General features: G+C 38.4%; 1 protein-coding gene across 2 annotated transcripts in view; it reads left to right on the plus strand.

The window, feature by feature from the left end:
* Nucleotides 1-27,739, plus strand: part of SPOCK3 (SPARC (osteonectin), cwcv and kazal like domains proteoglycan 3) — a 122,758-nt gene extending 95,019 nt beyond the window's left edge. For both annotated transcript variants that reach the window (XM_083631285.1, XM_083631286.1), the window contains 5 exons: nucleotides 12,215-12,331; nucleotides 20,763-20,984; nucleotides 23,768-23,830; nucleotides 25,108-25,245; nucleotides 26,042-27,739. In XM_083631285.1, coding sequence (XP_083487411.1) covers nucleotides 12,215-12,331; nucleotides 20,763-20,984; nucleotides 23,768-23,830; nucleotides 25,108-25,245; nucleotides 26,042-26,202 — 701 coding nt within the window. In that variant the 3' untranslated portion in view covers nucleotides 26,203-27,739. The remainder of the gene's footprint in view (nucleotides 1-12,214; nucleotides 12,332-20,762; nucleotides 20,985-23,767; nucleotides 23,831-25,107; nucleotides 25,246-26,041) is intronic.
* Nucleotides 27,740-27,823: the final 84 nt, after the last annotated feature.

Below are 27,823 nucleotides of genomic sequence, written 5' to 3' on the forward strand. Positions count from 1 at the left end.
GTTCAATCTCAATTTATGTTGATCAAGTTCAGATGTGTCCCATTGTATTGTCTGGGAGTCTTCTTGCATTGGTGAGAATAAATGTTTTACATTTAAATATGTTTTATTAGTAATTATTATTAATACTAGCAGAATATAAAATGCATATAATAATAACAATAGATATTGTGTTTGTGTCAATTTTTGGTACATAAAGTAATTTGTATTCCGTAATACAATTCATTACATTTTCCTGTTTTCAAGTAGTCTGCAGGTTTTTATTTTTATATTGTACTTAATTTTTAATATCGGGGACAAAAGGTGTTTGGCACTGTGACTTTGTACTGATGCAAACTGCACATGAGCTTTTGTTCAGGACTGGTGGCTTCTAATGTATTCATTCCATTACTCTATTTTTAAATTATAGCTTTTCACAGCATCCCACTTCTATGTTTTATGATCTTGATAATCAGATTCTGGACTATAGTAGTAATTAACAATTTCTTATTTCTTAGTAGCTTAACTACCTTGTATCTCATTTTCTGCATGATAATTCTGTAATGGAGAGTGCTATTGTTTTAATTAGCACTTTTATTGGCTTTGTGATTCTTACATCAAACATATAATTTTATTAAGATACTGGGACAATCATTTTAGCAATACCTATTTTTTAAAATTTAAATCATTATTGTTTTAAATAGAAGAAATGTAATATGATATATAAAATTAAATTGATTATGCAATAATAGTTTTATTATTACAGTACATCTGTATACAAATGTTGTTTCCCATTCATGCCCAAGATTGCTATACATTGAAAGCTGTAATGGCATCATGTTTTGTTTTTTCTTATTCCGTATGATCCATGAATTTTTATGATCCTCTTATGAGAGCCAGTGTGGTATAGTGGTTAAGAGCAACAGACTCGTAATCTGGGGAACCGGGTTCGCATCTCCGCTCCTCCACATGCAGCTGCTGGGTGACCTTGGGCCAGTCACACTTCTTTGAAGTCTCTCAGCCCCACTCACCTCACAGAGTGTTTGTTGTGGGGGAGGAAGGGAAAGAAGAATGTTAGCCGCTTTGAGACTCCCTAGGGTAGTGATAAAGCGGGATATCAAATCCAAACTCTTCTTCTTCTTCTCTTTTAAAACTATTTTGTTTGTGTCCACCACCACATGTTGTGGTCGTGATCCCATTGTTTTACTATGTCCTATGTGAAGAAGTATTTTCTTTTGTATGTATGTCCTGAGATTTTCAGCATTTTGCTTACGTAGATGACCCTGAGTTCTAAGATTATGAGAAAGGAACAACAACAAAAGTCTATTCATTTTTTCTATAAATATCCACACATAATTATATAAACCTCTGTCACGGTACCTTCTTGCATGTCTTTTTTTCTCTCTAAACTCAAATGCCCCAAACAATGTAGCCTTTGCTCACAGAGAAATTGTTCCAACCTTTCTGGTCCCATGATATACTTAGCTAGCTCTGTAAATTTTTTTGAGGTGCAGTATTTCATATAACTGGAATCTTAAATAAATTATAGAATATTAAAACTGTTTGCTTTAACTGCAAATGGTGTAATTGGTTTTATTGTGTTTATTACTGTTGTTTCCATATATTGACTGATGCATACTGATGAAAGATCTTGAAGTGGTTTGAAAGCTCTGTAAATGGTAACTTGAGTTAAAATATTTGTTAAACCACACTTCTTCAAAATATGCCAGACAGTGTAGAAAAGTTGGAATAAAAACTAATTTGCAACATATAAATACAACATAAAGCCAACAAATAAACATAACAAGATACCAAACAAAGACAAATTAAAACCCAAGCAACTAAAGAGCAAACTGAAGCAAAGCAAAATAATCTAAAATGATAACATTCCTGGGCAAATATGAAAAACTTCACTGATCCCTAAAAGCTTGCAATGTCTGTATACTTCATCAGTATTTCAAAGTCAAGGCCACTGCAGAAAAGGCTTTCTTCCCTGTAGAAACATGTATATTTACAAAACATAGCACATGTCTGCAGGGTGTCTGCAGAAGAACTGAAGACATGAACAACCTGGTGTAATATGCTCCATAAAATATTCAGATCCCAAGACTTTTTGGATTTTTAAATCCAGTTTAAAGTTCAAATTAGGTTTGGAAGTGAATAGACAACCCGTGTAGATCTTTTGAAATATGTGTGATATGAACAACTTTGGATGTGCCCATCAAAATTCTAGCAGCTAAGTTCTGTACTAATTTGAGGTTACAGGTCATTTTTTGAAGTCCAGACCAGTTGTAACTCAACTGGAAGATGTAGTCAGAATCAGCAGTGATGGGGTCAGCTGCTTTAAATAGATGTCAGTGTAGGTCTGTGGAGATTAAATAGATATGGTTCTGTGGTTTTGGATTTCGGTGTTAAATTTTATGGCAAACCACTGCTATATTTCACTGTCAATGTCTCAGATCCTATATACTTATAGCAAGCTCTTTCTCCAAACATAGATCATTATGTAGCCAAAATGACAGCAGTCATACACAGTCTTGATGAAACCCTAAGATTTGCAGAAGTATACAAAATTGTTCTTGAATGGAGGCAGGCAAGCTGGATATGGGCTGAGCATGCTCAGAGGGCATGAAATACTGACTGACTGCTGTAGAGGGAGGGAGGGAGGAAGGAATTGCATATCCTGGTTACAGGTATGGCTGCCTGGCTGAATATCTGAAATCCCAAACTGGAGGAGGGAGGAAAATGGATTGGAGTATCCTGGATTAAGGGCATGGCTGGCTGGCTGGCTGGAATACTGAGCAGGAGTTCTGTCCTATAAGACTCTTCAGAGCTAGAACCTAATAGTTCAGTTAATCCTTATTTTTTAAAATTGTTTTGCTAGTAATGTCAGGTTTAACTTGGATACTAAGCCAAGGCTACAGCCATAAAACCAAATAACAACTTTTTCCAAAATAGTTTGTTCTTCTCTGAGATTACGCTAGAGACTTTTTATACTTTTGCCTTTGTAGCAGGATTAGCCCTTATCTGGATTTAGGGGCAGATGAAAGCTTTTAAGCAGGTTTATGTGCCTGTTATGTTTGTCAGGAAATTTCATTATTTTCACCTATCTTATCCGTTGGAGGTGTTGATCATTCCTAGTAGTTATCCTTATAGAATTCAGGAGGAATGTATTTAAAGGATATCCCAGAGGTCACAATTCATTCTGTTTAGCTCAGTCACTTTATTCCTAAAAGCAGCCTTTCTTCAAATAAAAATGGGGAAACTGCATGCACCTCTTAACAAAGCCCAGGCTGAATTTACAAAGCTTGGAAACAAAAAAGGAAACAGAATAATTTTTCTGTATTCTTTTCTTTTGAAGCAGTTAAAACACTGGAAACATACAACATGAGAAAGCTTCAAAAGAGCAGTGCAGAGGACAGATTTTTCAATAACATTTCTGCCTTTGAAAAGTTTTCTACTGAACAGTAGATATAGTTGTCTGAATCCATACGTTTGTTTGGCTCCTTCTCATTTACAAACTATCTCACAACCCAAGTAGCCTTTGCTCTGAAGGAGAGGAGACAACAACACAACTTTTATTTTAATACAAGTAATCCTGTACATGGATAGAATTAATTCAATGATACAGTTTAGGGTGCTAAGCATCTGGGGATGGGGAGAATGTAATAAGCAACCAGTACTTAGACTGGTTAGACTGGCACTTAAATATACTGGATGATCTTACTCACCACATAGTATTCTGGAAGACTGTCATTGCTGTGACATTTGTGCTATTCCCTGGCTAACCTAAAGGCAATGCATGGTGTAAATGCCTCTTGCCATCACCCTATCATCTCTTACCGCATGAGTCCACTGTACTATGGCTGCCACAAGTTAAAAAGAATCATGTGTATCAGGATAATCACCAGGATCAAAGGCAAATGGGCTACTGAGAATACAATATTCTTTGCTGGCTGATATATATTTTCCAAGTAAACTCAGAAATATATTTTTCTGAGGATTGGAAGTTTGTCATGAGAGGCTATCTGGTGGATGAGAATTAGCCTCAGAGCTAAAGATTACACATGACTACACAGCCAGCTGGTGATGAACCTACCTGTTCACTACCAGAGTCATGTCAGGGTTCACTGAACATTTTGTCCAACATAAGACAGTGTTTATAACACTAAATGTGCCAGAGAGACAAATATTTAAAAATACTGAGTGAGAATTGAGATGTTAAACAGCTTCCTGCTTATATCAGGTTATGTTTCACTTTAAATATGTTCTCTGGGTGATAGCCACTGTTTTGCAGTGGAATGCACTGGTGAGATGGAATGTCCCCTGAATCTCCTCTGGAAGGGCACCCATTCACGTGGAGCAGACTTTTATCAGGCAAGGGAAGTCCTGATTCACAGAAGTCTGTTCCGGTGACACAGTTGCATATTTACCACTATCCAATAAGGCATGGTTTCTCAAACTAGGAACAAGTGACGTACCCTCATACTCCCTTCTTCCCTTGCACACACGACTTTTCACTACCTGGTTTGGAGGGAGCCTTAAAACATAAGTTCCCCAGTTCATAATGAGAAACTGCTATTAAATAAAGGAGAATTTTCTTCACAGCAGTACATATTGTTCTTATGGAAAAACTCATCACCTATATGTGCTGAGGGAAGAAGCGGAAGCTGAAGACTATGCAAACGTTTGGAGGACTTTTATATCTCAATAATGGTCCCCATCTCAAAATAATCCCAGCTAAGTACCAATTTATTTGGAAGTACCTTTTAAGTGGTATTATTTTTTGTTTCTTTGTTTCAACTGCAGCTTACCTTGCTAGCTTAGTTTTCCTCCCCATATTGTCAGTACTAACAAACCAGGAGCGTTGGCCAGAGTGAGGGAGGAGGACTTTCAATCTTAATATGTCATCTTTTTCTTTTTTTTTAAGTAACCATAGGATGGTGCATGGGTTTTGTGCTTTCTGTATAACTGTACAAGCAGTGTATGATTACTAAGATGGCCATGGCAGTTAGTGGTACAGTCAAACTCATAGACAAGGTGTATGAGACTCTTATAGTTCCTTATTCACTACCTACATGTTTGCTTGCCTCTGTTGTCTACGCATTCTTATCATTGGAGTCAAATTTAAAGTACTGTTTATCCATTTCTGAGACTAAATCCCTTTAATTTGTCAAGGGGTCAAGGCATGACAAAATTGTGCAGTGGTGTTGATGCAACATTGCTATAGTAGTGGGTTTGCTTTTTAGAGATTTTCTACATACTGTTTTCATAAAGGAGATGAAAGTTGTATGCAATTGGCATTGTGCCACAATACATCAAAAATGTATGGAGTTATTTGCATGATAGCTGCTGCATTACTTACAAGCTAGCATAACAGGCAACAAGAAATGATCTTTATCATATTAGAATGCAAAACACTACATTATGAAAAAAATCGAGGATATCTTTAGCAGCATTATCAAAATACACTTGGATATTACAGAAAAAAGTTGAAACATGTATTTCTTCAGGCATCAGCTTCTGACAGATTATTTTCAGACTTTTCCTGACAAAGTGCTGATGTCATCATTGACAGTTTAATCAGTCTCAGTTTCATGAATCTTGTAAGTAGTACAGAGTAGTGATGCAGTTATTAGAGGAAATAGATGTTGCTAGTCTAAGATGCAATGGGAAAAGAGGCTCACGGTTGATGACATTTGACAGTTCCTTTCAGCTAAAGGCAATGGAGCTGATAATCAACACATCCAGTTAGTTCAAATATCTTTCATACTTTATGAATAACAAGCAAATTTATGGCTGAATAGATTACTGCCTAGCAGCTCATTGTCCATGTGTGTGTGTTTTCCATGAAAAAATTATTCGTCAATGTGACACTAAAATGGCTTGATATAAAAACGTTTTAACAGGGAAGCCAATAATTTGTTTTCAAATATGTAAGCAGTATAATGGTTTTACTGTCAATCTTATGATTATTAATAGCTGCATTCAGAATACAGTTTTGGATGAAACTATAATTTAACAATTCTTGAGGAAACATTAATGGCACGGTCTATGCAATGGTTGCTGGTATTAATGCCATTAGAAAATGGAGCATAGTGCTACCATCCATTACCAATCCCTGAGTATTGATAAGTTTTAGGGATCCTACATGTACCTTAGGTTTCTTTCTGTGGAAGATATAAAACCTTACATTACATAAATTCTCTGTATACAATCTAAGCATGAGATGGACGTTCACAACACTCCCAAGAGCTTCTGCTTCACATTTAGGCTTCTAGGGGACCCACAATGCTCTAGCACTGGATTTATCACAGAAAGTAAGCCAGGTCTCTTATTTCTTTCTGACTCAGTTTCAGGACTGCCAATCTTTTGTTCTCTTCCATACACAGACATATTGATGGCAACATCTTTATCCAAGGAATGGGGGAAAGAAAGGCATGCCCCCTTCCAGAAGAATCACCATTTGTTTAGTTTCTGTGGCAGGACATTGGCCCCAGCTTACATAACAAAGTAGATACTTAACAGACCTGGCCAGGGCGACACTTCAGCAATCTCCCTGTTCTGCAGAAAAGTCACAGAAATATATTTCCCAAGAGCAAATTTAGTCCAGTTCAACACACACACACACACACACACACACACACACACACACCATTACAATAGCACAAGGTGGTCGACTTTTACTACTTTGGAGAGTTGTTGTGGCTTGGCTCCCTTTCTTCCATTGTGAGCCAGATTTGAAAGCCTTACAAATCCCATTATGCTTTGTGATGTGTTTGCTATAAGTACTGTATATCCCATAATGCAGTGCAGCTTAGGAAAACATGGACTTGCTGAATTCTGATATCCAGACATTCCAGAGAAACTGATGCTTATGAGTGAGTAGGTCTTGAAGCAGTAGTACTCCAGTGTGAGGACATAGTCTTAAATCCGAATATAACTAAAGCTTCCGTCTTATTTACACTTAAGCATAAATCCCCTTGATACCAGTGAGACCTGAGTAAATGTGTGTAGAATCAGGCTGTATGGTGTGGACAAAGCTGCAAGTCATTGATCTTCAGCAGCAGATATGGCATTTGCGTAAAACCCAGGCAAAAGGCAGTACTCGAGGCTAAGGAATTTGGCTTCATGAAGGGGTGTGTGTGCACAAATGGGGTAAGTTATCTGGGGTTGCCTTTTTTGTCTTAAGTATGTGTTTTGTCACAGAGAGATATGTTAAAAGCAGCAAGTAGTGGAGCATTGGGGAAAATGAAATTAGCTTATAAAATGCATCATTTGCTGAAGAAACTATCTGTCACTATGAGAGGAATTACCAAAATGTATAGCTTTATTTTGCAGACTAGCTTTATCTTGCAGACTAAGAGTCTGATTCTAGCCTCCTTGATGAGGATGTCACTTTAGTATCAGTTTGGTTTGCTGGGTGAAGTGATGTGCTTAAGATGGCAAGATGAGGCAGGGATAAATGAAGAAAGGAATTGATGTCTGAATGCCTTTTAAAGTGTTGGCAGTGTGTGCAAAACATTTGGGGTCCACACCTATCAGAACTTTGCATTGCAGCTCAGGCTGATTCTTTCCCTCAGGACCGCTCTATATTATTCAGCCACTTTTTATGAACTGCAAGCACTTTTGCATAATTGCTCACCCACTTGGCACACATTACAGCACTGTGTGACAGAGTGGAATCATACAAAGTAGACCTAACTTACTGTCAAATGTGGGTTGAAGTTCTAGAAATAGATTTCACACAAACTCAAGCCACTGTATGAAAGAAGCAAGGAAAGCAGAGAACTATACTTGGTGAAGGAGTGGCTCATTTCTTCCCTAGTTCATCAGTTCCTCATGTTGTAAATCTTGACAATCTTCTTTGGCCTTGATGACTGAATGAGGGCTGCCTTGACAATTGTATGGAGACAATAAGACTAGATCTCTCTTATGAATATATAATTTAATTGAAATCATTTTAAATTTTATGATACATTAATCATGGACAGAATGCCTCTATGGAACATTAATTTCAAGCAGTAGGAATAAGCAGCTGTAGTTCCCTGGTATATCAGCAGTATTTATATTAATTATCTCATAACATGGAATAACTGGAGTATAAAACCCATTTGCTTAGTTAAGCAGCGAAGAAATCAAACTGCATTTATTTGTAAATTTTAAGGTGCATTCCTAAAATCAGACTTTTTTAAAGGTTAGCAGATGGCTAGAAAATGCATACTGTTTATAAAAATGTAGTATTAGATGTACTTATATTGACAAAAGTTTTATCTCTTAATAAAAGATTAGGCCATAAATGAAATTAAGGAATTGATCACCTTATTTTAGACTTAACCTCCCACCCAAAATTGTTCTAATGAAATATAGCTGCCATGTGCTGATCAAGTTCATTGTATGAAAACATTCTGCTCCATAGTAGAGAGGGGCAGAACTTTATCTGAAAATAATCAGATAAAGTGGGGCACTTGAAAGAAGGGAAAGAGAATATTCTTGGAAACAATGTTTAAGGGGAGTTGAATGCCATCCCAGTTAGTTTCAGAAAGACCAATGACCATCCCACTTATTTTCAATTGGATGTAATAGTTTTCTGGCATAATTATCCCATTTCATTTTTCCTATCACTCTGAAACTGTTGGATTGCATGTACCTGGCCTTCAGGGGCAGAGACAGGATGTAGTGAGGTCTGTTCTATAGTTCTATCCCAATACTTACTGGGGGGGGGGGACACCTACTAAAGCTGCCACCTGCTGTTTCTGCTGTCAGTGATTCCTCTGCTCTCCCCCCCCCAACAACTTTAGGGAGCAACCAAATCAATGAAATCCCCTAACTCTTTTCAGGTATTCTCTAAGGGGGAGGGGGGCAGACTATATTGGTGGGGGGATGAATGGATTCCTATGCTCCACAAATAACCCAGAGATGCATTTTAAATAAAAGGACACATTCCACTCATGTAAAAACACGCTGATTCCTGGACCGTCCGCGGGCCAAATTTAGAAGGCGGTTGGGCCAGTTCCGGCCTTTGGGCCTTAGTTTGCCTTCCCATGTTTTAGACCTTAACCTAGCTCAAGGTTGTCATCTGAACTAGCCAGATGTTAATCAATCACAGCCAGTCCATCATTTGAAAAATAAGACTTTAGGGCTGTCTTGCTCCAAAATGGCAACTAGACATTCTGTTTTGGCGACTGTAACTTTGGTTTAAGGAGCCATTTGGTGCCTAGCTTATGTAGCTGCGTTTCTGACATTGCTTAAAAACCACATCATTTCCCTTTTCTCCTCCTTCTTATGACCCTGTTTAGAATTATTTCAAAGAACAGGGGAGTGGGTGGATAGTTAGGAATCTGAGGGTAACAAGAAGGTTGAGAAGAGATACTGGTCATTGGCCATAATGAAAAGATGAATCGAGCAGAGTGTACTGTTTAACACTAGAGAGATGTTACTGACTAGTATAGGAACAGAAACAGGGGATGAAAGACAAACGGTAAACACACAGGACTAGCCTAAGGCTTATCATGGGTACCAAGTAACATTGGGAGCAACTGGCAGTTTAATTATTGGGGTCAGGAAAAAAAGCTCAACGACTGTGGTCGGCCCTCACACACATTCACTTCATCAAATCTGGCCCTCTTTGAAAAAAGTTTGGGCACCCCTGGAGGTGGCTTCAGATCTGGAAAACAGTAGGTTATGCTAAAGGAATAATTTACAAGCAATTGGCTACTATAATGATTAAAGATGAACGCAAAAGAGTTTGAAATTGTGAAATTAAAATTAGTTAATTAGTAATGAAGGATTATTGCATTTGTATGTTATAAGGTGTACATTTCAGTTTACATTCCACAGTAGACAATACATAAATAGGTTATGTGTTCAATGGTTCAAGTTCTGAAATCATTCAGAGGTTCTTGGTTAATTTGTTCTTGCCTTTTCTGTGGATCACAGTCACCAAGACCCCATTTTCAGCTTAAAAATGATTTGTTAGTCTTCCAACTTAAATGTCATTTACTGGAGAAAATTTTGTAATGTTATCCCCTTGCCATTTGCTATTGTCTATCAGAAATGGTGCAGTGTAGAGCACAAATACAATTACCACTTAATTAGGAGCAGGTTTGCCCAGATTCTTGCTCAGACAACCCCTTTTTGTGTGTTGTTAGATGCATATTTTAGCATAAAATCTTAATACATTTTTCATTCCTGCTCTTTTGATTCAATTGTATCAAAGGATACAATTAGCTTCTGCACTGAAAATTAAAGCGGTGAAGGAAAATATGCTGATTAGCATTTCCAGAAACTCTACTTCCAATCAGTAAATTATATTCAAATGCCAACTCCACAAATTGTAGCATTTACTTTATGTGAAAACAAATTCAGCACTTGGTTCCTCTTTGCATTTATATATTATGAAAGTTATTTATGAAACATGTATGAAGGGAACTTTAAATTCATTCATTTATCCATAGTTAAATATGCTGATTTTTGTAAACCCAGTCAGCTTCTAGCACTTTAAGATGATAGAACAAAATAACCTTTGAGCTAGAGACTTCATTTATCCATACTAATTCTTTTAATGGCTGCTAGAATTGATTGTAAGAGCAAGAGCGCCTGTAGTAGTATTAGACAAAGGGAAAAGCACTTCTTGGCAGGTTCCTGAGTGGATTCATCTGATTTAATATGCATTTTTTTGATTACTGTCTAACCTTCCACAACCTTTACTGTCTGTCTTTTGTCATTAAAGATTCATCTGCCAACCTATTGGGTGAAATAATAGTCTGAATTACCTCATCTTGACCTATTTTAAATCAATGCAGGCCAATATGTCGTGTATAATAGTAGCAGCACGCCTTCATGGGAAAAAAAAGATTTCATTTTAGAGAGATAGATAAATGGTATGATTTATGCCCAAAATTTAGTTAGCTGGTTAGATTAAATCTTTGGTAACACTGCAACCTTGATCTGGCGTTCTGGCAGCAGTACAACCCAAGAGCTTAATTGAACTGCTATCATGGGGGTTAGCAATCTGCATTGGTGTACTTACACCATGGGGAGCAGATTGTAATCTCTTATGTGCAATGCTGTAGCTCCCTTTGAGTGCCAGGACTCCAAACATTCATACCTACTATCCTCAAGCTGTACCAGTTGCATAGGCTGCTGCCCAGCCACCAATCTGTAGCCTACTGCTCTGGACATTCCAACACAGTTTCTCACAGTTCACTTTGGACCCAAGGCTCAGCTGATCTTCCAGCCAAATTGGCAGAAAGTAGCACAGCTACTCTTCCTAACCCAAGCCTATCCCCATTTCTCTTGTTGGGGCCTGGATTGGCTGTGCACTCAATGAGCTCTTGATGGGTTTGAGTTTCTTGGAGGAAATGCAGCAGGCCTGTGTATGCTCCCAACAACTCAAGCCAAACTAAACCGCTGTCCTTGTTAGCTGGGATCTGCTAGAAGGCATAGATGAGAGTGAGTGGTTTGGGTGCAGCTAGCAGAAAGTGCACAAGGTTGCAGGCATCAATTAACTTGCCAGTTCATGTGGAAAAGGGGTCATGTGGAAAAGCTGAAAACCATTGTGATATACACACTGTTGTTGATCACCTCTAGAATATTGTCAACTATCAAATGTGTTCAGATACTAGACTTCAGATGATGAATGTGTTTATTTGTTCATTAGACTTGACTTCCTTTTATCATGGTCCTCAAGGTAGTATGCACAGAGTTCCCACATGAATTCCTATCAAGGCACTAACCAGAGCCAGAGATGTGTGAAACCTTTCCAAGAAAGTTTGAATTTTTAATTACAAGCCAGTTGCAAATTTCTTCCAGTAGACTGAAGGTTCCAATAGATTTTGAGTAGAAATTTGTCCCATTTCTTCACATTATTTCTAAAGTGCACAGATACACATCCAGAAAAATGCCCCACATGCTTACTGAAGAATAATAATAAGAACTCTTATTCTACAATAGAACACAGGATATACCACAACATAGGGAGAGAGAGTCACAGGTATTCCTACCAGTAGGGAAATTGAGAATAGTTTTACTTATGAAGAACAATACATTAGACATTTTTCAAAAGCACTATGTAAATTGCATCTTTAAAATACCGAGGATTGTAAATAATATTGAAAGAGAAAATAACTCATAGGGAAATTGTTATCTGTTAGTGTTCATTTGTTTACGACAACATGAAAGATTGAATTTATATGCAGCCCGGGAAAATTACAAAGCTTTTCATTTTGTTTTTCAGTGTGCAGTGACCTGGAGTTCAGAGAGGTTGCAAACAGATTGCGAGATTGGTTCAAGGCTCTTCATGAAAGCGGAATTCAGAAGAGGACTAGAATTGTACAAAGACCTGAAAGAAGTAGTAAGCACTTGCATCTTTTCATATCTCTTTGAAAGAATGCATGTTAAGTTTCTGGGGGTTTTTTTTAATTAAAAAAAACATTAGTGTTATTTTTCCAGTGAGTCTCAAACTGAGCTTATAACCACTTGCTTCAGAAACATAAACATGCCTTCCACAAGTTAATTTTTTCTCCAGCTGTGGTGCCCTCCAGAAAATCGAGCCATGGCTTTGTATTGATGTGCAACAATCTCTTCAGGCTTTCTTCAAATGATCACTTAGTTCAGAACAAGCTAGTGAGTTTTGTGTGGGTTGTCATTCACAAGTCTATTGTTCAGCCAGGTATGCAGTTCTAAGAAATGGTTCGATACAGGCTGATGATTAGTTGCCTTGAAAGGAGAGGATAAAAAATAAGTGCTTCACTTGAGCTGAGTGGCAGGTATACAGTCACTGCAGCACGGTAGCCCATAACCATTAGTGAATGTTTCTACAGTTAAACAAAGGAAGATACTGACAAGCGCATTGTATGAATGGAATAGTGTATGAATGATCAAGCTCCAAAGGGGCGGGGGGGGGGGACCCAGCAAGTGAATAATGATGAACTATTAACAGGGCCCATCACCTCCTGGCAAATAGAAGGGGAAGAAATGGAGGCAGTGAGAGATTTTACTTTCTTGGGCTCCATGATCACTGCAGATGGTGACGACAGTCACGAAATTAAAAGACGCCTGCTTCTTGGGAGAAAAGCAATGACAAACCTAGACAGCATCTTAAAAAGCAGAGACATCACCTTGCCAACAAAGGTGCATATAGTTAAAGCTATGGTTTTCCCAGTAGTGATGTATGGAAGTGAGAGCTGGACCTTAAAGAAGGCTGATCACTGAAGAATTGATGCTTTTGAATTATGGTGCTGGAGGAGACTCTTGAGAGTCCCATGGACTACAAGAAGATCAAACCTCTCCATTCTTAAGGAAATCAGCCCTGAGTGCTCACTGGAAGGACAGATCGTGAAGCTGAGGCTCCAATACTTTGGCCACCTCATGAGAAGAGAAGACTCCCTGGAAAAGCCCCTGATGTTGGGAAAGATCGAGGGCACAAGGAGATGGGGACGACAGAGGACGAGATGGTTGGACAGTGTTCTCGAAGCTGCGAACATGAGTTTGACCAAACTGCGGGAGGCAGTGGAAGACCTGCCTGCGTGCTCTGGTCCATGAAGTCACGAAGAGTCGGACACGACTAAAGAACAACAATTAACAGGGCAAATCCTTTGAAACTTTAAAAGATTTTGTTGCTGTTGCATCAAAAACAAGTGGAATATCAGGTTATGTAATTACTGGTAGGATTTGTTTAAAACAGCAATTATTATATGCAGTGATACATTTTGAGAGTGGTTTCCCACTGAGGAGTCAAGGCAAATTAGATTTTGTAAGCGCTGAACTTGGACCCTTCATTAACACAACAGGCCAACTCTGTGAATTTCTCTCATGTCTTGTTTAATAGAGCTTGCCTGCTGCTGACTGCCTACCTTGATACCTTCACTATTAACATTTTTTAGATGTGCTCAATATTTTTTGTATGCTTTTGTTTGATTAGGTCTTCTACTTTCTGCAAATTTGCATTACTAAGAAATCCTATTATGTTACTTAATTGAAAATGTTATTGCTCTGTGTGATTACTCATGCTGAAGCAATAATAGCAAATAGTCAAAATGAAATAAAGATGAATCTGTATTTATGTGGATTTGTTTCTCTACAATAAATAGAGTGGTACAGGATGTGAAAGCTGGGCTGCTACTTACTTCTACATTCTAAAGATTTACAGTAGAGTTGGTGCACCATTATTTCACAATCCAGTCAATGCAAAATGTAAACAAAACAAGCTTAAACATCAGTTGCAATCAAGAAAACAGAGTCTTGTGCACACACAATCCGTGCACACACAATCCAGGCTTAAGATTCTTCTGTAGGGACCAGAAAGAATTTTTTAGATAAGATTCTTTATGCTCTCTCTTGGCCTAGCTTCTTTACAACCACAGTTTGTTATGGGTAAATGGTGAGGTATAGTTCTGGAATAACCAGGGCCCACTCTGTAAAAGATACTTAAAATACTAAATATTTTTGATGCACTGAAAGTAATATAAACTAGGAATGCTTGCATTTTTAAAGTACTGTTGTGTTCCTTGTAATTTTACAAGGAATATTCCTGCAGTTCATTTCTGGAATAATGTGCCAAACAGCAGCATTTAAAATGGATGCCATATGAAACAAATGTGTATAGACGAATGTTAGAAAAATGCAAATTTCATAAAGCATGCCACTCCTTCACCCAACTTTGAGTGTAATAAGCATTATCACTCAGTGTAGCACTGCACCATGTGGTAAAATGTTTGTGTGAAGTAGCTTCCAAACCAGTCCTTGCAGCTCCCTTTTGTCCAATTGCAATCACATGGCAAATATCACCGGGACCAAATATGGTGTCCCACAAGCAGCTTGTTGTTTTCCATATTTCGATTTTTCTTACAGTGGCCTTTTAAGCTGCATAGGTGACTGGATTCCTTTTACTCCCTTGTTAGTATACATTACCAGATACCTGAAAGATCACCTCACCCCATACACCCTCAATTAATTACTGTGCTCTGTAGGTGTGGGACTCCTGCAGATACCATCTTATCAGGACATCTGTTTAGACCTACCTTTTAGACCTACCCTTGAATATTAGTCACACACAGTTTCTGTTGTATTTTTAGCGCCTACTGAAGACCTTCCTCGTTCAAAAAGCTTTTTAAGTTGAGATCTTTCCCAGCCTTCAGCTGTGCTGTTTTTCAGATTTTTTATGGCATTGTCACTTATCTGCCACCCTGGGCTCCATTATGAGGAAGGGTAGGGTGTGATTTAATAAATAAGTAGCATTTATATTGTAGGGTTTAGGGAACTCAAACCTGTTCCTTTGTGCATATTATATTGCTGAAACCCTTTTGTGTAGGCTAGGATCCCAGTGGCCATCAGAAAAGTGGCTTGTCTAAAGTACCTAGTATTATCCAGCTGAGTTGAGAGAAGAACCAGGGACTTCGTAGCTCATGTGCCTACTATGTGTCGTCTCCCGATGGGATCAGGGCATCACGGTTTATCTTGCACTGAATTTCTGTGTCTCGGTTCATCAACTGCAGCATAGAAGTAATCAGTACTTAATCCTCTTCCCCCTGCTTCTCTCTCCCTTAGGAGCCTGGCAACAAATGAAGCTCCTATGTATTGTTAAAGCTTTCCATAAATCTGAACATGTGTACTTTATCTATTTATTCTGGAGGTTTATATCTGGCCCTTCACCATAAATAAAATCATGGTGCCTCTGGCATACTTGCTACATCAGTCCCATAAAGCGTACCAACACAAGTCAGAGGTCTTTTACTGAACTTTAGAAAAGAAAAAAAATTAGGGAAATTCTGAGTCATTTTACATGCCATGCTTCTGGTTTTTCACTCATGTGTAAAATGCCATTTTGAAGAACTGTTTGGGAAATTATCTTTAAAATGATATAGAGAACGTTTACTATACATGAAAATGAAAAAAGGAGTCTGCAGGTTGAGATTTTCATGAAATTACCCAACTTATTTTAGCTTCCTCCTTATTCACGTGCCAAAGGAAGGGAGGAAAGTTGGCACAGCTTTATTTGTCAAAACTGTATTTTGAAACATTCAGGATTCAACATTTATCCCCAGAGAGAAAACAAAAATATTTGCCGATATACATTCTTTTTCCTATAAGGTTTTGCTGGTGAATTCCTAGTGGAGGAAATGTCGAGCGCTGTGAAGTGCAAAAGACATTTATGGCGATGTGTGGAATTCAGTACTTCCTTTGGAACTGAGCCCAATGGCAGGTTTCCTGGAAGGAGGAAAAGCTTTTAATGACCCTGTACGTGTGCCAAGTTAGTAAATAGCCAAGTGGTGCAACCTAAGCCAAATGAAAGAATATTCTTCTGTGCAGGAGTGGGTAGGGAGAACCCAAATTAGCAGTTTAATAGTTGACAAAAACATTTCTGGTTTAAATCTGGTTGGTCTAGGTTTTTTCCAGAGGGGTAAAGCAGACTTCTAATCATATTCACAAGTCCTCCTTGCTTCTTTGTGTGCTGGTTGTTAAGTTTGTCTGAATGACATAATGTGAAAGGCTTATATTCTCCAAATTGTCTAAGGGAGAAGTTTCTTTCTCAAATGGTCAGTAGCCCAGTGGGGGGGGACTTATCCAGTGCAACCTAGTGCAAAAAAGAGGGGGGGAGTTAGGCAAGTGGAAGAGATGATGTGACTAAAGTACCAGATTGACAAATTTTGCCATAGGGGCCAAAAGTCTGAACTGTTGCCTCCTCCTCCCTGACTATGAATAAACTTTCACATTTGCAGAAGACCACCAAGGATTTCTGATTCTCAGGTGTTTAGCAACAGCAGCAACTCCAAATTAGGCTTCTGACAGAAAGAAACCTGAAGGGAAAACAAGAAATGGATTTTTTGTGTGTAAAAGGACTACGAGATCAGTTCTAGGCTGAGATACAAGTCTTCTCCCTGTTTTACACATAGATCTTGCTGGTGGACTTCAGGGAAGTATTGGGAAATGGGGAGTAGATCCTATATGTTTGAAGTCCACCTATCCCCTATATGTTTGAAGTCCACCTATCCCAGGTGAAGGCTCATCTCCGTGGGCCAGTGATCTCAATATAAGGCAGCTGCCTGCATTTCTATGTGGTGCAGTGATTAGAAGATCATACTAGAACCCAGAAAACTGGGTTCAAATCCCACCCCCCATGAGCCAGGAAGCTTACTGAGTTACATTGGGCCACTCATTACCTCTCAGCCTAATCTGTCTCAGAGGGCTGTTGTAAGGAGAGGGGAAGAGCCATTTGTGCCAGGCTGAGCTCCTTGGAGGAAAGGCAAGATATTAATTCAATAATTAATAAATAAAAGGGTCCATTTTGTGCCCTGAAGTGTGGGTGAAAAAGACCAACAACTGAATCCGCCACATGTGTTAGAGGTGATCAACACCTTCCACTTCCAGCTGCACACTGTCATTGACTGGGTTTAATTTCAGACACCCCTGGCTCAACTAGGTTTACATACCACAGCTCAGCTCTGCAACATATGAAGACAATCACCCTTTCCTCCCATAACTACAGCTGTTGCACACACCTGGCCCCGTCTGGACTGTGCATTTAAAACAGTACCATACCAATTTACAGTCATGGCTTCCCCCAAATAATTCTGGGAACTGTAGTTTGTTAAGGATGCCGAGAGTTGTTGAAAGACCACAGTTCCCTTCACTACGGTTTACATGTGGCAAGGGATTTACTGCCTTTTTTGTGCTATTGGATGAAAACATCATTATATGTGCATGGCAGGGAGTGTGGCTATCAGAAAACTGAGTGAGAGTATGGAATTGTTACTTTGGAAAGGGTAATTTTATCGGAGGAGCACAATAAAATAATACGGAATGGTTTTGTTTGGTTGAAAGTACCCGCAATTGGACCAGAGGCCATATTTCAGACCAGGTTTATATTTCACTGGCTATTTGCTCCAGAAGTAGCTTTTTTACAATAAACACCACCTTCACACAAATAGTAGCCAAGAGGAGAAATTTCTAGCAGGCAACTGGCACACCTCAGATTTTTTCTTTGAAATAAAACTGGTTCATTTAAGCCACATTTTAGAGGAGGCAGGGGGGGGGGAGTAAGGTAAGTTGTATTTTGACACTAAGCAATTCCTCAAACAGAAGAGGGCATACAAGATACTGTAGGTAACTTCTAAACATTTCTGCTAACCTAAACAATAAATAATATAATTTTTTGGTGAAGATTTTTCAGGATTTGAAACCACAAAGAATTTCTTCTTGTTTCTAGCAAGTCTATCTGGTGGTTATTTTATTCTGAAAATGGGAAAGCATTTGAAAACAGGTCAATATAACTCTTCCCTTAGAGATCTGTATATTTTGGTGTGTTTGATGTCTTCAGGCATGGTCAGGAACTCTCAATTTCCTTTTAGTTATCTCCAGTCACTGCATCCCTCAGTGCCTCGTATAGGCTGTGTATAGATCCTACTCAGCATGGTCAAAAATATGTGACTTTGGTATATTTTAACAAGAGATGATAGAGAATGATATGTAGACACTTTTAATAAATATTGAGCCAAGTTACCATACTTTACTTTAAAAGTACGTTGCAAGTTGGTTCTCTTAAGCAGATGTAATTGGGTCTGAGTTCAGTGTTCATTAGGTAAATTCATATTGTGTTCTAGCTTGCAGTCCCATACAGGCCATTGGTATTTATTCAGCTAGCCACAGCCTCTTACTTCAGTAGTCTCGATTTTGTTTCTACAGGAACAGCATTCAGTACGAGTATTTGAGAGTTAATCACTTTGCATCCAAACAATTTGCATCCAAACAATTTTATACCTCTTTATACTGTATTTAAATACTCTGTTGCTGTATATTAAGCAGTTGTGTTTTGCTGCAGTTTTGTATGAATATCTTCTCAGCATTCTCCTTCCTATTGTGACGGGTGCTTGGTAGACAATATGGGCACTGGATGTGAGATTAAAACTGAAGGTGACAAATTCCCTTCTCTCCTTAAGGGAATGCTTTGGGCCATTTGTGCCGTTTGCTTGATTTTCTACAGCATTTTTGAAGTTTCTGTCTTTAGTTCCCAGCCATTGCAGGATTTTAGTTCTTCACATCTTTCTGTTTTCAAGGATGAGTCTTTTTAGGATTTTGCCATGTAATAGCTGCACCCTACACTACAAGCTGCACTGGTGATGCATACAGGGAGCAAGTCATGCTGAAAACATCCGTGGAACTTCACATGAATTGGCTTTTTGATATGGTCAGGTGTCGGCATGTATAATTCTTGCTTTGCTTGTGACGGCCCAGCTTGAAAATTGTGTTGTTCTCTGTGATTTCAGTTTCTTTATATTATGGATAAATAATAATAAAATATTACCTAGAATATTTGCCTGCTGGTACTATGGTTTTCCGAGTAGTGATGTATGGAAGTGAGAGCTGGACCATAAAGAAGGCTGATCGCAGAAGAGTTGATGCTTTTGAATTATGGTGCTGGAGGAGACTCTTGAGAGTCCCATGGACTGCAAGAAGATCAAACGTATCCATTCTTAAGGAAATCAGCCCTGAGTGCTCACTGGAAGGACAGATCCTAAAGCTGACACTCCAATACTTTGGCCACCTCATGAGAAGAGAAGACTCCCTGGAAAAGACCCTGATGTTGGGAAAGATGGAGGGCACAAGGAGAAGGGGATGACAGAGGGCAAGATGGTTGGACAGTGTTCTCGAAGCTACGAACATGAGTTTTACTAAACTGCAGGTGGCAGTGGAAGATAGGAGTGCCTGGCGTGCTCTGGTCCATGGGGTCACAAAGAGTTGGACACGACTAAACAACAACAACAACTGTTAACACAGGACGTCCCAAAATCTTTTATGGCATCTTGTTAGTGATCTCTGGTCTTACGTTAGTGTCAGAAAATTCAGACCAAGAACATTTCATGTTCAAAGTAGGCAATCATACTTTGGCCAAGCTAGATGAGAGGGAGTAGATGAGTAGACTTATCTCTTGCTTTGTTTGTCTTTTTGTTTGACAGAAAGGCAGGCTGCAACTTAATTAGAGCACTGTTCAGGGTGCTTGTCCCAGTTTCCTCCCCCCAATAGAAACCCCTCTCCCCTTGGGACTGCTTTACTGGCTGCATGTGAAAAGGCACAGGGTCCTCCTATTTTTTTCACCTATGCAAGAACAGTATGCTTTTTGCTGAACTTACAAACCAGACCTAGCTTATCAATCATAAGGAATCATAAGGAATCCAGTTTGAGAGATTTGTCTTCTGTCGTGCCAGAGGGTGCTCTTAAAAAGACGCAATGTTTTTTATCCCCTACCTTCCCACCCACCCCAAAAAACCCCCGGGAAACTTAGTCCAAACTAGCTCTCCTCAGTCTGATTTGCTTGAGAGCAAGAAGGAAGACTGGCATACCTTTCTACGTAGGAAGCCAAAGTAGCAGCACAATGCTTTCCTTATGGTTCCTTGTGTCATTCTCCACTGTTTTTATCTGGACTTCAGTCTCCCTTTCTTACCAATTTTATATAACCATACCAGTCTTCCCGGGTACATACCCAGTCTTACTCAGTTACTTCTCATTTTACGGATGTCAACATTACTGAAAGGGTGCAATAATTATTTCCCACTATTGCATGCCTAGAATTTTCAAGCAAGCATATGTTGTCAAGTGTCTTGAGATTAAATGCTATGTTAAGTAATAGATGCAGATACTCTTGTTTTTAAACAGTTATCATGCTACTTTTACAAGCTGGTCATCAGCACACACTGATAAAGATGTTTCCATGACTTACCTGACTTTGCCAAGTTGTGAACTAGCTGAATCTTTCTCTCATTCGATTTCTTTGTATTTCTGCCTCTTAGGATTTGATACCAGCATTTTGCCAATTTGCAAGGACTCTCTTGGCTGGATGTTTAACAGGCTTGATACAAACTATGACCTCCTACTGGACCAGTCAGAGCTTGGAAGCATTTACCTTGACAAGAACGAACAGTGCACCAAGGCATTCTTCAACTCTTGTGACACTTACAAAGACAGTTTGATATCTAACAATGAGTGGTGCTACTGCTTTCAAAGGCAGCAAGGTACAATGCTAGAACAACTTGAAAATCTTGATGTTAGACATTTAACTCTTAGTTGTTTCTCTCTCTCCCTCCCTCTCTCTCTCTGTGTGTGTGATTAAATCTTATAAAAGGTTATGGAAAAGTAAGAGTTTCTGTGAGAAATCCACTTTTTAAGGGGCTGTGAAAAGTTACAGTGGGCAGGATCCAGAGAACAATAAAAGGCGTTGTGATAATGCAACAGGGCTTCCTTGTCTCCTGCTTCCTACTGCAAATTACTAAAACATGACTCCTGTTGGGCAGGTTTCCCTCTAATACAGGGTGAAATAAGGTGTGTCAGGAAAAACTCTGACACCATCCCTTGCACAAAGTCGTCTGCTTAAAGAAGGATCACTCTTCAGCAACCCAGTATAAAAAATACACACTAGATAAAAGGTATATAATAGGGTTATTTTATAATAAATTTACAAAAAGTGCTACTGATAAGCATAGCAATTTGTTTCTAATAGCTGGGTTTGTCTTCTGATTCTCTGGCTTGTGTTTGATACTTTGTTTCTCAATTTAGTATCGATAGAATTGGCATATTTCTTGTCACATAGCCACCCCTTTCTAAGGAGGCTGTTTCTAAACAGAATCTCCATAACCCATTCAAGCATATTGTTTATCTTTCTATTTTCCCCCAAGGTAAAATTCAAAATCGAAAATGAAGGGTAAATACAGATTGATCTGCGTGAATAGTCAGTTTGTATTTCAATCTGTATTGATTCTCTCATTTGCATGACTAATACACAAAAAGGTCTATTGATGTTTGAAGTCTTCTGCAACAGATATATTAAAAAATCATAAAATTTGTTCAATATATATACTGAACAGATTTTATGATTGTGTATTCCATTAAAAACTGCAGAGTTTGCAACAATCAGTAGCATTTCAGCATTGTTTGGACTAAACAAGCAGTAACACAATTTTAGTCAATTGTAACCTTGGTATATAATAAAACAAAATCAAAAGTAACATGGACTTAGTCTTAAATTTAGCTCAATAGCAAAGCTATTGACAATAGAGGAAATCAGTGAAAGTGATGCAGCTGTTGAATACAAGCGCGCGCGCGCGCACACACACACACACACACACACACACACACAGCTCAATCCAGCCAGTATTAAGAACTTTTCAATTTCAATGCAAAAGATTTAAGTGTGTGCTTAACTTTTCTATTGAAATGAACGGGACTTGAAAGTATTTAACCTTGTACTGTGCTCAAGGAAATTCAGATTTGTGAAATATGCTTGCATTGTAGAGTTACTCTAAAGACACAGCATTCTAAAGTACTTGTATTTTGAGACTTTTCTTCTGCTTGTGACCCAGATAATAGCTATTAAAGCAAACACATGTATGCACATGCATAAATAAATAAAATCGTTTCAGGATTCACTCATCCAATATTATTTTAGTAGAATTCTGCTGATCAGTGACTACTAAGAGTTATACAGATGAATAGACATTAAAGCCAAGATTGCACAGAGTTAAAACATTTTAAATATTTTCCCATCTACTAAGTGCAAGGATGCTAATAATGAGGGGGGAAACCTTAGATGGATAAAGATAATTGTTTCTCCTCATAATACTAGGATTCATGGTGAGAGTAGGTTCACAAAATATTATTTCACACTTCACAATATTTAATTTGTGAGTTCCATTACTTACGATAGCCTGGAAAAAGACCTCGCAATAGACTGGGAACCAGTGCAGATTTAAAAATGCAGACTTCCTATGGTCAAACTGTTTGTTGCAGTTAATCATCATCTGGCAGTTTTCAGACTGTTTTTTAAAGAAAATACTATGATAGCTGTAATGGTTCTAGGGGTTGCTCGTGCGTAAGTTGCCCCCACTCCTGGCTAGGTTACCTGGTTGAACCCTTTCTGTCTGGACAGCCTCTCTCTTCGTGGCTGTCTCAGTCGCTGGCAGAATCCGTCAGTGGGCGTTTCTTGAACTTCTTCCAGCAAAGAAGTTCTTTGACGCCAAGTCTCCTCCTACTCTCCCTGCGCGGAAGTCTTCTGCGCAGGGAGGGTGTGGGCAGCGGAGTACCCGTGCTCTCCCCGCTGGTCTCCGGTGAGGAGTCCTGGAGCCTCCCCTCCGATTCCCCCATCTGCCCCCCTTCCGCACTGGTGTTACGCTGATTTCCTTCCCCAGCAGATGGGCTGCCTCTCTCCCTACTGGGACCCTCTCCGGCATCCCCCCGGAGCCTTCCCTCCGCCTCTGGCTCCGATGGCAGTTCCCTGACAATAGCCTTAAAGAATATCAGACAAGATCTGGTTAGTAGGTCTATCAGATGGTCAACAGTCTAAATCAAAGGCCAAGGGTGGTATTCAACGAAGTTTAAAACAGAGCAGATCCGCTGAAACTTGTAAACATAACTAAATTGGGTCCATTAATTTCAGTGGGTCCACTTTCAGTAAAACTTTAATACCATCCCATGTATCCTCTTTTTAACAGATGTTAGTTGTCAAAGATTGCTGATGCTATCATGCTTTGCTTACAAGTGTCATAGAGGTATCTGGAAGAAGACCTCTGATGAAGACAGAATGCTGGGCTACATATGTATTTTTTTCTAAAACAGCAAAACTGTTCTTACATTCTGATTGTAGAATAACTGGCTTCCAGATCACATCTGTTAATAATAACAATGTCAGTGAGAGTAAGCCATTTTTAAATCCTATACTTGAAGTTAAATCGTAAGCAGAGCAAGCCATTCCTAAATTCTCACACATAACTGAAGTTTAACTTATCTGATGTCATCATTCTAGACCCACCTTGCCAGACAGAGCTCAGCAACATTCAGAAACAGCAAGGGGGAAGGAAGCTCCTAGGTAAGTCATAGATCATTCTTTTGAAGCTTTTATTGCTTACATAAATAACTCTAGCGAAACTGCAACAGAAAATCAATATGAATCCTAAAATGATGGACCAAACTAAATTCCAGTAACAGAATTTATAAAGTCTTTGAAAACCATTAAACTTAGTTTTATTACCTTATCAGTTCCAAGATATTACATATGTTTTATTACAGTACTATAATGTCAATTTTTTCACTTTATAAAACCTACTGTGAAAAGAAGGGTTAGATGATTCAGTCGTAAAATAACATATGGTTTTAAATGTTCTGTTTAATATTTCCTTCAAATCTCTTACGTGAATAATTGTTCATTGAATCTAAAAGTTTGCATAATTATAATCAGAGTTAAAGACTTTGTATTTTAAATTGAAGCAATTATCTCCAAATTTGTTGCATATGTTACAGTGTTTAAAATAAATTGTATTCTTATTCTGATATACTTAATAAACTTAAGTAGAATTTAGGCAGCAATCCTGTACATACTTACCTGACAGTAAGTCCCATTGAATTCAGTGACTTTGCCACTGTTACTCTTCCATGGCAACCAACATGAAATACATCCCTTGCAGAGTATCTTAACACTATTCAAACATATGAAAAACTACAATATGAATTAGGTATCAGTAGAACAAGGAAAAGGCAATGTAGACATTCCTTTTCTGGTAGAACAGAGAGACCTTTTATGGCAAGCAATTGGGAAATATGCTTTGATATTTATTGAAACCTTTAAAAGCACAGTGGTACCTCGGGTTAGAGACGCTTCAGGTTACAGACACTTCAGGTTACAGACTCCGCTAACCCAGAAATTGTACCTCGGGTTAAGAACTTTGCTTTAGGATGAGAACAGAAATCGTGCGGCGGCAGCGAGAGGCCCCATTAGCTAAAGTGGTGCTTCAGGTTAAGAACAGTTTCAGGTTAAAAACACACCTCCAGAATGAATTAAGTTTTTAACTCGAGGTACCACTGTATTAGTACTTAACCTGAGAATGAAATAGGAGATACAACAGAAAAATTGTACGCATATTCACATGTTTCATAGAATCGTAGAGTTAGAAGGGATCACAAGGGTAATATAGTCCTTGCAATGCAGGAATCTTTTGCCCAATGTAGGGCTTGAACCCACAACCTTGAGAGATTAAAAGTCTTGTGCTCTACTGACTGAGCTATTCAGGCATTGCTTGGTTGAAGCCAGGACATTTATGCTGCAAGAGTGACTGCACGTCCCTGGTAATGTTTTTGTGTATTGCACAGGGCAGTATATACCTTTATGTGATGAAGATGGTTACTACAAGCCAACTCAGTGCCATGGAAGTGCAGGACAGTGCTGGTGCGTGGACAGATATGGCAATGAGGTAACAGGATCCAGAACACATGGAGCTGCAGACTGTGGTAAATCACATAATTCCATTTCCAGTTGTTTGGATGAGAAAAGTTTGTCAGCCCGCCCCCTCCCCCCGCGCAGCTGATCTTTGAGGTCTGAATTTACCACCTAGAGTATGCCCTGTTATCTGATTTCCTTGATAGAGAGAATTGGAATCTCTCTTAATCCATAGATGATACTTGCTTTTAAAGCAACTGTATTAAAAACTGATCATTCATAGCAACTTTCCAACTAAAGTATTTGATACAGGACTGTTGTGTGCAGAATCAACACCGCCCCCCCCCCCCCGTAGATTGTGATCTACACCTTCACAGTTATAAGCCTTTTACATAATAAAACACAGCACAATTCAAAACATCATCTCACACTTTTTGGGGGTTTCTTAATTAGAAGCTGTTATTTTCTGCTTGTTTCTTGCAATAATTAAAATTAGTTTTGACAAGCCCATTTTGTATTTATACTTCATGACAAAATATATATCTCTCATCTTGAGTTATCAGTATTCCTTACCAGTGTTTTTACTAGTCTTTTTCAAAATGCATTTTGTAGTAGATGGTTAAACTTGTGCCTTGGAGTCAAACAATGGTATTGTCAATTGCAATGAAAGCAACATTAGGATGCAGCCTTAGCAAGACTCCGGAGGGACAGGAGCTCTTTGAGCAGTTGGATTCTGAACTCCCTTGGGCCAGAAATATACCCACCCACCCCCCAAAAAATATTAGGAAAACAATTATCTTACCTATTTTTTAAAAATAGCATTAAATAATACTTGACACAAAGTAATGCAGCTATATTCTCCTTTAGCTATTGATCTGGAAACATCAGGTGATTTTGCCAGCGGTGATTTTCATGAATGGACGGACGATGAGGATGACGATATGATGAATGACGAAGATGAAATTGAAGATGACGACGAGGATGAAGGGGACGATGATGACGATGATGACCACGAAGGATATATTTGATGCTTTTAGCTGTGACTAAATTGTCTCTTTCTACAAGATGACGCCCCAGAAAATTCCTATACCTTTGAAGGTCAAAAGGATTCTAAACAACATGTATATTTTGTATGATTATTTGAAATATTGAAGCTGGAGTCATAGACTTCCTTTGTTTAAATGAAAAGCATTATATTATGTGTTGTTTTTATATGCCGTTGAGCAGAAGAAAACACACTGGAGTCTAGCCTGAAGAAAGAAACATATGTGTGCTACTAAAAAAATAATAATATGTGCAGATAATCATAAGGACAACCAAACTTAAAACCTTCCATGAAAAAGACATCTTCTGTTTGGAATTGTGTGTGTATGGCCGCTTCCAGCAGGTGCTCTGTGATAAGTAAAGCAACTTAAACTTTAGCAGTGATTTAGGCCATGTGGACTTCTTTGCATGGGCACAATAAGGAAAGTTTGATTAAGGAAATAACCTGTCGCCAGCCTATAATTTACCACAGGAGTGGAGAAACTGTGACTATAGAAGAAGGTGTCAGGTCCTCCTTTGTGTTTGCAACTGTTATGTTTTTGACTCTGAAATTACTACCATCTTGAAATGACATTTTAAATGCAGTAAACCAGGAAAAGTATAGATTCTGCAAATCTAAAGTTTTGTTGTCCTTTTGTTCTTTTATTTCTTCCTTGTTCATGTCAAAATCATGTAAGCTTGTTACGCGTGCAGGCGGCCTGATGATTTTACTTTTATTTCTATAGTATTCTAACCATAAATTTTAGTTTAACATATTTTAACGGGAAAACTTTGCATAAAGAGTGTGTTTTTATATTACTGTGTTGGAGAATGACACATGCCCTAAGAAATGCTTTTGAACCCTAACTGTGACTTTTTAGTTTCCAGACTCAAACTAATTTTGCATCTCTCTCCTAATTCATGCCCTGTTTGGATATTAGTTCAAATTTTTAGAGGAGTTATTGTAAGGTGCCTTGCAAAATAGAAATAGAAAGATTTATAGCATGCATACCAATATAAGATTATTAGGCATTAGCCAAGCATTTCCAAATTCCAAATTTAATATCAATATAGGTACTGCTGCTGGAATGGAGAAATACGTTATTTCCCACCCCCCACCCCATTGTTATGTAATTACCATGTAGAATACATTATAATTCTTAAGTAGGGTTGCATTCAAAATTGACTGTAGAGAAAATTATTTTAATCACTATATTTATGTTAGCATGTTAATTAATTGTGTAGACGTTCTAAAACTCCACTACCTTCATTCATATCAGACCTGTGGCTTTGTGCCATAATAAAATTGAAAGAACCTGTGTAATATTATGCAAGCAGTTGTTTAATTTCAACTGTGTGTTAACTGTTTTCCCTGATTTTTATCTGCAGTTAATTGCAAGAAAAAATGGTTTCTTCTTTGCATTTAATTTCAATAGGTTTAATAACTAAATTTAATGATTATCTTATGTAACATTAAAGTATACTGCAGTTTTCTTTTTTATGTTTATGTATAGGTTGCAAAATAAAGACTCTCATAACCAACTTTTACCCTGAATGCTGTAATGATTCTTATGGGTATAGCTGCCTTCAAACCCTTGGCAACATTTTTCTTTTGAGACAAATAAA

This window comes from Podarcis filfolensis (genome assembly GCF_964270895.1).
Source record: "Podarcis filfolensis genome assembly, chromosome: 9".
Taxonomy (NCBI): domain Eukaryota; kingdom Metazoa; phylum Chordata; class Lepidosauria; order Squamata; family Lacertidae; genus Podarcis; species Podarcis filfolensis.